Source organism: Podarcis filfolensis (assembly GCF_964270895.1).
Source record: "Podarcis filfolensis genome assembly, chromosome: 5".
In the NCBI taxonomy this organism is placed as follows: Eukaryota; Metazoa; Chordata; class Lepidosauria; order Squamata; family Lacertidae; genus Podarcis; species Podarcis filfolensis.
The window spans coordinates 41,959,531-41,971,581 of NC_139608.1; the positions used below are offsets into that span (position 1 = coordinate 41,959,531).

Sequence of the window (12,051 nt, forward strand, 5' to 3'; positions counted from 1 at the left end):
TTTGCAGTTATAAGTCAGTGACTGTCAACAATGGTTATTTTTATATCACTAGAAGTCCAGCAACTTGAAGATTATGTAATTCCACATCTATATTCAGCCGCTTAATATTCTAAAGGCCGATTAGCTTTAAAATTATACAAAAAATGTATTCTATTGCAGCATTTTAAAGTATCACCCCAAATTTCTTTATTCTCATGTATCTTCTCCCTATCAGCACATGCAACAAAAAATACAAAGTTGATGGGATTGTATAACCTTCACCAAGAAAAATTTGCACCCAGAAACTGCCTACAAGTCTAATAATAGTATAGTGTTAGTAATTTTGAATTATTGAGTATTCATCTTGGAAACAGCTCCAAGGTAAGTAATTACAAATCCGTCATTAGAAAACAAATGGAATTATAGTACTGTACTATAATAGTAGGTTATACAAAAAAAAATCCTAACAAATATTTTACAATTCTTGCTCAACCACTATCTTTACTTTAGTGGCCTTGCCTAACATTCTGACTACTAAAGGAAACACTGTTTGGTTTGCTGATCTATTCAAACTAGGCAGCCATCATCCCATCCTATCAAAGGCTGAGATCGGGTTCAGATACTCATCAAGCCTCATGTGATCACCTGTGGGATGTGCATGGAACTACCAAAGGTTCACAACCCAACAAAGATCATGTGCAGCCACTGGTTGTATGACCTGATACCCCATACATGAAGCCACTGAAACTGCATTGTGATAACACTTTTTGACTTGCTACAATCATGAAAACTGCAGAAGTCATTTGTATAAGCTTCAAGGGGAAATGGTTGTTCATACAACTGGCACCCAACATAACCCCTGCCAAGCTGTTAGCCCACTCACAGGCCCAAGGCTCCCATAGTCAAATACACAGGTGTGGCTGAGCATGTGAACGAAGTCAAAATAGTCAAATTTTTAAAAGGTTGAAAGATCATAGCTCTACATTTCGTATATCAGGTACAAAACCAAAGTATTCCTGAAATGGAATTAATTTTTCAGTTGACTTCATATTTAAGGATTGGAAGAAGGTGTTTTAACAAGATGTAATTATACTCTGAAGGGTTAAATCAACCCTGTCTGTGGAAGCAATAAGGAAGAATTTGACCCTCAGTTTGTTGTTATGCAAATAACTTGAGGGGGGTTTTAGCTTAAAGATACTAAGAATTTCCCTTACCCATTCCCAGGAGTAGCGGAGCAGCCAGGTGAATGGCTCAAGGAGGCGCTGCCTGCACATGGACTTTTCTTAGTGGACAGATCAAGTACTCCGTCTGCAGAGACATGAGAATTACTTGAGAATAGGAAGAAATTAATAAAACTAAACACACACAAACATACAACTTGGTAAGTTTTTATGGCTGAAACTCTGTCTCAGTTAATCTTGGGTTGCTTTGGAACTTCCTACTTGAACCTCAACCAAAGTTTCTTGACATATCAGCCATTATTTTATTTTCCTTATTTTGTTTTGTTAAGGACATATCGATATTATTACTTTCATTCAATAAAATATTAATGGTAGATTAAACAGTATGAACACATTATATCTGAGAGCACAGAATGCAGGTTAATTTCAAAACATAGTTCTCTGCATATATTTCATAATGTCTGAAAAGTGGATCAAGTTACTTCTTTTTGAGCATGTGTACTTCTTGTTATCCACCATACATTCATTAAGATGTAGTCTATGTATTGATAGTTTCAAGTAAGACACAAAGCAGAACAGGAAGGAAAAAACATCTTAACAAGCAGAACCGAAGTTCATGTACCCATAAAAGAAAACTCAACAAGTGTTTAATTCAAGAACTACAAAATGGAGCAAGAGTGGAGAAATTATTGCCATACAATAATTATTGCAAACAAACTGCAGCTTTCGTATTAAGTATTTTCTGGGTACACTTCATTTTATTTAATATATTTATATTCCATCTTTAAATTTAGCAAAAACAATACAATTTAATGGGATAGCTTCCAGGGCACTCTTCAGATGCTGTAGACTACAACTTCTATTACCCCTGACCACTGGCCATGTTGGCTGGGGTAATGAGAGTTGTACCCCACAATATCTGGAGTGCACCACTTTGGCTACCACTATTCTTGCTTTTTAAAAAGTGCTGCAGTCCAGATATTCAGTCCATGAGCTATTCAGTTAGAACAGAGATAACTAGTTCAGCAATGCTAGCTTTGCACGTTCCAAGGCAGATGGTAGAAAGTCATGTGACTGGATTTTAAAAGTCATGTAATAATATATTTTGCATTTATAAGATAATTGAGGTATTGTTAGCCATTAGTGGAAGACTAACTAGTAAGCTTGATGAAATCATTTTTTTCTACACAAAGACTACAGCCTATCTCCCATGAAGCTTAAGTATAAACATTCTTAAAAGTTGCACAATTCTGGAAGGTAACAAGCTACTTGTTATTACTAACAACTTTTAAGAGGTAGCCAGTGGGAAAGATGAAGGGTAAGTGGTGGCAAGTGTAGGGTAGTTACCAGACAATTTGCCAACGTGTAAATTTACAGGTGCCCGCATCCTACAAGCAGGATAGATTCTATCTTCTTTTTCTTAATAAGCTGGGTAGATTCTCAATGAATTATTGCTGTGTTTCATATAACACCTAAACTCTCAAGGGATCCAACTCCATTCCCAGCATATGGAGTATACAGCAACTTCTAATGCACACAGGAACTCACTTTTTAGCAGCGGCAGCTCAGTGAAACAGTGTCTCCTTTTCTAGCAAACAAGTAACAAAGCTATGGTTGTACAGGCCACCTTTAAGACTCTTATCCAGGACTTTATTATGAATCTAAATCTTTCTATTCTCTCCTCTATCAAAACAGTTTTGGAACTGTTTCAAGTCTGTTTGTAACTACATTATTAGTACAGTTAAGGAGGTTTGTTAATATTTGCTGTCCATGCATATATATGCTAAAATGTACTATTTGGCTCACAGAAATGGAAAACATTCAAGTTCATAATTATTCAAAGCAATGTTATTTAAAGCAAACCTAAATTTCAAGATCATCTATACTGTTTAACAATAAGGAATATTTAGTTTTTCAACATGTATTTTTGCAATTTAAGGGGCCAGAGTAAGGTCTGAAAAAGGTCTACTTATTAATAGAGAGATGGGGCAGTACCTCGTTACACCCTGTCCAATTAAATACTTCTTTGGTTCTGCGAGAAAACCAACTAGAAGACCCATGTTATTCTTCCAAGGTAGAGATTCACAATCCTTTTCACTATCACTTTTCATCTGTGTCTGGTGTAGGTGAAGTTTTACACATATGAAGTAACATGCAGAAGTGGAGAATAGCCAGCTATGCATGCTTACAAGGATTTGAGGCTTACAGTAGCTAACAAAATTAAGTGTGACTCAACAACATCAACCTGTGACAAAGATTAATTCTAATTTGCATTACATTAAGACTTAAGTAATAACAGTATTTGTCGGTAAGACATTATTTCTAGTGGGTCAAGTTTTTGGTTCCGTATCTTAAGAAAGTGTTTAAAAGCTAGTGGATTCTGTATATATGTGGAACTCTCTCTGGTAAATTATATGAGGAAATGCTACAGGAATAGGTATATGTAGCCTTGAGCCCAGAAAGCCAAGTGGGCAAACAAATTATGTTTTCAAGAAATACCAGAATGGAAAGAATGAATGGTTTTTTCAGCTTTCTATGAAAACAAAGCAAAGAAGTTACAGGTTTAAAGTGGGAATTTGATGCACACTCCCTTAGGAGAAAGCACAATTGAACACAGTGGGATTTTAGTTAGTAAACATGTATCAGATCGCACTGTAGATTACCTAACTGTAATGATTTAGAAAATGGACAAGTTGCTTAAGCTGTATGTGAAAATTTCTTAAGGTTTTTAAGAAAGCTAAAAAGAAAATGCTAGACAATAATATTTTAAAGTGCTTTGTTTTCTAACACATATGTATTGACTTTTCAGCAAAGTCCAAGTGGCATACAAAATAATCCACCTTTAGGGCAGACAATTGCTTTCAATAGCTTATGGATTTCTCTCGTCTCTAGAATGCATTAAAATAAACATACATTATAATGTAAGATGAAGGGCAAAATTCTTCAGGTCCATTAAAAGTACTGTGTATATGTTCACTTCCAAGGGAAAAGAACAAAATGTTCAACTGCTTCAACCTTGCATTTGTTCTTTCAAAAGCACTTGGTCAACACCAAGGTTTTCTTTTAACATAAGCACCACAATCAGAGGTTGACAAATGCAGTTACCATATCTTAAAATGCTGGCAACCACCTGCTACCTCCAGCATAAGATGAGAAAGGTGGGGCTCATCTCTGATGATGTTCAGGACTTTGGAAGAATGTAAGAGCCTCCTGGATCAGGCCAATGACCCATTAAGTCAAGCATCCTGTTCTCACATTGGCTCATCTGATGCCTATGGGAAACCTACATCTGGAATCAATGAGAAGTTCCTCTGCTTCCAAGTGTTCCAGAAGGTCAGGAACAAAATTCCATCTTTCTTCTAGAACACCCAAGAAGCGTTGATTTCACCTGACAGTGGACAGAGCATCAGTATTTCCAAAGTCTGGTGAGGCAGTTACAGTAATTTAACTAAGGCTGAAACTTGGGGGAAAGGTGAAGTCTCTTGTTTGACTTTGCCCTAGACTTCAGAATCACCTGGAACCAGTGAGAAGTGCTAATGCTTCTGGGGCTCAGAATGACACAAGCCACAAGGTCCTGACCCTGCACCAAATCTCCTTTGCATGTCAGAAGAATAGGTGGAGAACAGGGTCAGTGATAAACACAACTGGTTTCTGGCTACCAAGGTCAGTCAAAATCTGTGGATCTTGTTTAAAGCCCTTCACCAGAAGACACACTCTTATGTGTAGGGTAATGGTAAAGGGACCCCTGACCATTAGGCCCAGTCGTGACCAACTCTGGGGTTGCGGTGCTCATCTCGCTTTATTGGCCAAGGGAGCTGGCGTACAGCTTTCGGGTCATGTGGCCAGCATGACTAAGCCGCTTCTGGCGAACCAGAGCAGCACACAAAAACGCCGTCTACCTTCCTGCCGGAGCGGTACCTATTTATCTACTTGCACTTTGACGTGCTTTCGAACAGCTAGGTTGGCAGGAGCAGGGACCGAGCAACAGGAGCTTACCCCGTCGCGGGGATTCGAACCGCCAACTTTCTGATCGGCAAGTTCTAGGCTCTGTGGTTTCACCCACAGCACCACCCACATCCCAATGTGTAGGATACCACATACTTAAAAGATGTCATACACAAAGAACTAAACACACAAAGAAAGTTACAATTGACACGACTATATTTTAAGTAAATAATACAGCCTTTACTAAGCGGCTGCTGTAAGACAATTTGAGTATTCAGCTCCAATTACAGGCATTCTGCTTATGAGCAAATTGCCAAAATACTTGCCAAGTGTGATTACAGGCACAATTCACTACATGGAGGCTGGAAGTACACTGTCAAACCCATTAATTCAGCAGAAGTAAATTTCCCAGAGAGTAAGTTTCTTTTCTGGCAGACCCAGCATCCATCTGGAATATGCGTAATAAAATGAGGGCACATAGCTGTTAGCACTTTCGCACCATTTTCAGCACAGCTTTTCTCCATTCCCTTATGCACTACTAATCAATCCATGCCTCTCTTCTTTCCTTTCTATGATTTACTTAGTCATTAATGGCCAGCAAATTGCAAATGGTTGCAAGGGGCTATGAACAGAAATGTGGCATACCTTGTTCGCTAGGATCCAACTGAGACTTTCTGACAGTGAGGTCCAAGGGCGAGTCCTGGTCAGCCATGAGAAGTTTGCTGAGCACAGGATTTTGAGCCGTTGCACCCACAGGGGATGAGGCTACCAGAGATGCTTTCAGCAGGCTTTGGTTCTTTGTGCTATTGGGCGAGCTGGAGTCCTGAGTAGAGCTAGTTTTTGAGGTATATTCAGCAGCAAACTGTCGAATCATCCGCTGCATGATCTCACGGGCCACTAGGGGAATGTTGGGGTCAGAGACCCTATGACTGTCTACATGGTAAAATAAAATAAATAAGAAGGAAGTTTTATGTAGAACAAATTTTAAAGCAAGACAACTTCCGATACTGAGGGTTGTGGGTTTTTTTAATTAAAAAAAGCTACAATATTTTAACATGCAATTGCAAGACAATAAAAAGGCACAGATCTTACATCAGGGGCTCTCTTAACAGCATCTTCAAGATCTGAAGCAACTTATAGAATTGTGCACCCATTCCCTACAGCTCCCTCTCTTAACTGCATTTAAAAGAGCCACTATGTCTGCACCAGCTCCTTAAGATCACAATGCCCAATTTTTAACACAGAGAATTTAAAAATGATATAATACATTCACAAGAATGAAATAATTTCTTCAATGCTGGAATGGAAAAAGGGAGGCAAATTAAGCATGTATTTCTTTGTATGGAGGTTTAAAGAATCACATTCCAGTATAGCAGCCCTTTACCAACATAAGACAGAGACCAAATTGAATTCTAGGTCTGCAATAATCTGTCATCAAAATAAGCTGAGCTAAAGAGCACGAACTAATAAATTATCAATGTGAATCTCGCCTAAGCCGAAATTCTCTAGGTAGAATTAGACAAGCCATCTTAAATCCACAATTTCTCTTACCTTCCCCACAACCACATGGATATAATATTTGCCTATTTACTGGTTCTGACATAATATATGTACGGTACTTTGAACACAAACTCTGCTGTGTAAATGCTGTTATTAGTAACTCCCTAAAATTCTTCTCTTCCCACCAGTCCAGCTGCCTGAGAAATCTTGGGCACTACAAGGGCGTTTTTTCAGCTAGAACTCAGCAGAACTCAGTTCCAGGTGGGTGTGATTGTCATTATAAGAGAAAAAGAGAAGTGTTCATGGCACCTCTTTTTCTAGAAAAAAAGCACATGGCACCGCTGCATGGAGACAAAATTTAGAGCAAAAACTACCCAGAGGGTGGTGAGCCTTTCGGGCCCAGTGGGACAGAACTTTATCTCCCCTCAACTCTGTGAGCCAACTTCTAACAGGTGGGTAGGACTGCCCAAATGTCAATCATCTAACATCACAATAACACCAGCAGATTGATACATCAACATTGGGCCACAGGAGTCAAAGGACTCAGGAGATAGTTCAAAAGTCTTGTTCTTCCCTGTATGCAGCACTTCACAAATTCCTGAAAACCAGGTAATTGTTGGGCCTCTGGGAAGTGCTTGGGAAGCATGTCAGGTGCAAGATATATTTAAAGGTGTCAACCAGTGTCTTTTATAGATTATTTGTACAGATAAAAAACCTTGAGATTTTATGGAAATAATACATGGCTATCTCAAAAAAAGTATATTAAAAAGATCAGTTAGCCAAGCATGCAAGCCAGTTAGAGTATTAATTTCATTCTTTCATCATGACCAACCTTTTCGATAAAAGACTGCATGGATAAATTCTTCCGCTTGCCTCTCGAACCGAATGATTTTCGCTTGCTCTTGTCTAAGCAGAGCTTGGTGCCCAACTTCCAAAGCTGGCTCATCCAGACTGACTAAGTGTTCCTATGAAAAATATTTAATACAAATGTAAAAATATAAACACCTCTTCTTTTTTATGCTGACTTTAAAAAAACTGCTCACTGTAAAGACAGTGATACAATTTGATCTGATACAATTTGGAATATATGTCAGAATTTGTCAGCCATCTCTCATTGCTTAACATTTAGGGCTGCACATTTGTTAAGAAACAGTTTCCACTAAACTCGGTGGCAGATACATCTGAGTAAATATATTCAGGATCTTAATTCATCTTAAATGATGAATGCACCAACAAAGTCACAATATTAAATACAAAACAAGAAAGGTAGAACCATCTTTTCATTATTTAATAAAATTTACCATATAAGGAAAAGTACTCAAAATTTTCACTTCAAACTGATCAAACACAGGGTTGTTCCAACCAAGGCATGGGGGGGGGGTGGAGTGGCAACCTGCCTGGCTGCTGATTGCAACTCTACATTATGTGAAGGGGCAAGGGAAAATTGGTTCAAGGAAAATATGTGGGGGGATTATGTTGCCGCTGCTGCTTTTACTACTAAGTTCTGTGCCCCAGTCTTGAAAATTTTACCATTTTCTCCTGCCCTCCAAAAAAAAACTACTTCATTTTTCTCCTCCCACGCACCTAAAAGTCCCTTTCCATCAAAACCTCTACCACACTACTCATAAACTATATTTAGGGAGAGTACATCCAAAGTACCTAAGGAAACTGATCAACACTGAGGTCAAATCACATGCCCCGTTAGGCATGTAAGTAACCTATCCATTTTCTGTCAAGGTTGAACTTAAATCTCCAGAGTCAAGATTTTATGAAAAAATGACTGTCTGAGAACCCAATCATAAGCACACAATGAAATTCAGTTTGTTAATGCTCTTACCCCTATTTAAGAAATTGGGAACTTTACATCTGAAATAGACCTCTTTAAAAGAAATCCCACATCAAGCACAGCAGTCTGTGAAATCACTAATACAGGAAACAGTTACAAAGTCCCTACTTTCCATATGCAACCACTAGATAGCACTCATGGCCATGGTTGCCACCTGGCCTTTCCAAGAAGAAACCTGGATTCAAAAGATATTGCCAAGCAGCAAACCAGGTTCTTTAAGAGGAGTGTGATTACATTCAACAGGAATTTCCCCCTGTCTCCATTAAATCCCTGTTGATTAATTCTTATCCAAAATAGTCTGTAGGTATTTGTGCAGGATGAGGACAGATGCTGCTGGATCCAAAATAAAGAGTTTGATGTTATCCACATGCAACTCTTTCCAATAGTCTAACCATCTCAACCCAGTGACATTATACAGATGTTAAACCATACTGGCAAGTGAATATCTCCAAAAGGTATTATAGAAGTAGTAAAGGTGCACAAATGATAATCAAGGTCACAGCCTTTGAAATATTGCTTTAACTATGGGAGCACATGTAAGTAGTTCCTGAATGTTATAGATGGAAATGAAAAGAAATGCTCGGTAGAGCCTTTCTTGTCCTATAGTGAAGAGAATGACAAGATGGTGTGCTCACCCTAGTTTTGATGTAACAAAACAAGTGGAGGGGGAGAAACACACCTCTTTCCATTTGTAGGTTCTCATAAATAATTATTTCACCCCACACAATATATAAATAACATGAAATTTCTATAAGACAAGATGGGGTCTAGTAGATATAAACCTATCAATGAATATTAGACACATTACCTAAATGTTATGCTCATGTTCAAGAAGCAACATACCCTTCAGAATCCAAGTCTAGAACTGAAACAACAGGAGACACCCATTATCATTCTGTTCTATTTCTGAGCTTTCTAGTTATTATTCACCACTGTTGGAAACAGAATGCTGAGCACAACAGAATGGACAGATCCATTTTTAGGTTCTTAATCCGAAAGGATCCGAAAGGTCATCAAAACATTGCCCTTCAACACACACATACAATGGGAACAAAGAAAAAGAACGGACTTTAAAATATATGATCAATGCCCGTTAAGAGATTGGGTATGAGGTAAAGTGTCTAGCATGTCTTAAGAAACACTCTCCCAAGTGCTTCAGGCAACTTATACCTTTAATATCCCACATAACTCCTTGCCAGAATTATGCAAAATAAGCAGCTTGGCTTAAGCTCTTCAACCTATGCATAATTTATAAAGGCTAAATAATTTTATTTTTTTCTTGGCACAATTTAGTTTACCTTGCTGCCTGTTTGATTCAATTTTTGAAACAGAAGTGCTCACATGAATTTTAAGACTCTACTTTATTCTGCTTTGTCTGAAAATCCATCCTTTCCTTACAGGTAAAAATCCCTTGCATAGAACAAGGTACCTAATGTTAGTATATATCAGTAAAGAACTCACAACACTTTTTAAAAAATACTTTCAGTAACACTGGCTTCATTGAATAGGGTTGCTGCTGTCCACATATGCCAACTGAATATGGTGTTATAGCGGTGAAGGACAAAAATGGATCGAAAAGGAATTGTAAGGAAGGAATAAAGAAGTGGATCAATGACAGTTAGGCACCAAATGTCTTCAAGGAATGAACCACCCTGTGTGCTGGTATATAGCACACTGTCAAACATAGGCTAATAACACAAAACACAATATGCTCAACAGTTCCAAAACATCAACCACCCTCAGACTAAGGCTAGGTAGGGTATTATGTAGCCCCAGCAAACCTTGGTACAAAAAAGCAACAGTGAAGGATATCTCATGTATCCAGATCACAGCAAGGGCTTACACCACTCTTGACCTATAGAACCACAATACATAGGATCACAAGAAAGAACTTGGCTATGGGAAACTTTAGTGAAAATGTACTGTACACAAACCCAAGGATAACAGGGTGCTGATAAAAAAGTGCTACAGAAAACAAAGAAAAATAGAACATTTGTGTGTTCTGACTTTCCCAAGGAATTCTACAGTATTTATTCATGTCACACATTCTTCCACAAGGCAACTCAACAGTGCATAGATAGGGTTCCCAAGTGCTTTGCCAATCAGGCACTGGCCAGAACCAATCCTACTGTAGCTTCAGCAAGGCTGAAGGATCTGCATTATGATCTGCATTAGGATTCTGGACACAAATGCCAAACAGAATTTTCAACTCTTAAGCTGAAACACAAGATGCAACACAAAGCACCAGCACAGGTAACCAAGGGAGGGGGAGGCCAGTTTAACACCAAAGTGTATCTTAACATACACCCAGAACAGGGATGGGCAAATGATCAGCACCAAGATCAAGAAATGTTTATACCCAGGTAAGCCCCCAGGAGAAGCTACTAAAGGAATGCCAAGCACAAACAACCAAGGCCTTGGATTTCAAGCACTCTGCTCACTAGCAGTGCTTGATCTAACAACTCTATACTATCCTTTCTTGCATAAGGAGCACAACCAGAAAATACATGGCAGAATAATCATGACTAAAGTAAACTATGACTGCCTACTGTAAACTACTTAGTAGTATTTTGTTGTAATAGGCTGAAAATAAATGTTAAATAAATAAAAAATAACTTCAGTGCAATATGCTCCTCTGGAAAGCTGCATACAGTCCCTAACATTAAATTTTCCAACATCTAAACCCCACCTCAATTATGGAGAATATAAGGTGACCACAATGACAAGAGGAGCATGTATGGGTCATGGATTCCTCAGCAAGACTGATGGAATGGGGATACAGATTGAGGCTTTCTTGTGCACTGACCAATCCACTCCTTTGCAATGAACACACACGAACACACACACACACACACACACACACACACACACACATTTGGTACCTACTTTTCTTAATAAAATGATCTGAAACAAGAGTATAAAACAATAAAATGAATTAAAAATCAAGCAATCAATGAACAATAAAACATACATAGTTCAATAGCTATTTAGAAAGTGCAGTGACACAGATTCAATCCAAAGCCCAGGTGGTTAAGTAGGTCTTCAACTAGTGCTGAAAGCTAACAAGAGTTGCCACCAACCAGTGTTTTCTTCTAGAAAAAAGGTGCCGGTACTCACCATGAAGTTGTTACATTAAGTGCCACATTTTTAAGCAGTGCTTTTCTTCTAGGAAAAAAGGTGCTGGTACTACGTAACCTTGAGTACCCCCAGAAAAAAGCACTGTCGTCAACTGTAAATGAAGGGTAAGGGAGTTCCACCATCAGGGCACCATGCATCTCAGGTGCAAACTCTCTGATACTACTGTTGGCATGCATCTTTTTTGCATTGCAAACTACGATGCAATACCCACTAAGGCAAGGATGCTTCCCTACTTGGTATCACACAAACAGCTAAGATAGCCTGGAGAAGAAGCAATCCTTTGCACACTACTTGAAACCACCAGAAGAACTGAGAGAGCTGAATTAGTTAATCCATTTACTTGACACTATTGGAGGTGGTTTAAGCGCAGGAACACCTCTCCTGCACACCACCACAGACTTCACACATATCATGTGTATGTAACAGTGCCCACAAAGGGATAACTGAGGCACTAACTGCCGT

General features: G+C 38.7%; 1 protein-coding gene across 5 annotated transcripts in view; it reads right to left on the reverse strand.

The window, feature by feature from the left end:
* The window catches only part of LCOR (ligand dependent nuclear receptor corepressor), a 53,667-nt gene that overhangs the window by 11,587 nt on the left and 30,029 nt on the right, over positions 1-12,051 (reverse strand). For all 5 annotated transcript variants that reach the window (XM_083615234.1, XM_083615235.1, XM_083615233.1 and 2 more), the window contains 3 exons: positions 7,438-7,570; positions 5,751-6,038; positions 1,194-1,287 (listed from right to left, as the gene is read on the reverse strand). In XM_083615234.1, the coding sequence (XP_083471360.1) occupies positions 1,194-1,287; positions 5,751-5,988 (332 nt within the window). In that variant the 5' untranslated portion in view covers positions 5,989-6,038; positions 7,438-7,570. The remainder of the gene's footprint in view (positions 1-1,193; positions 1,288-5,750; positions 6,039-7,437; positions 7,571-12,051) is intronic.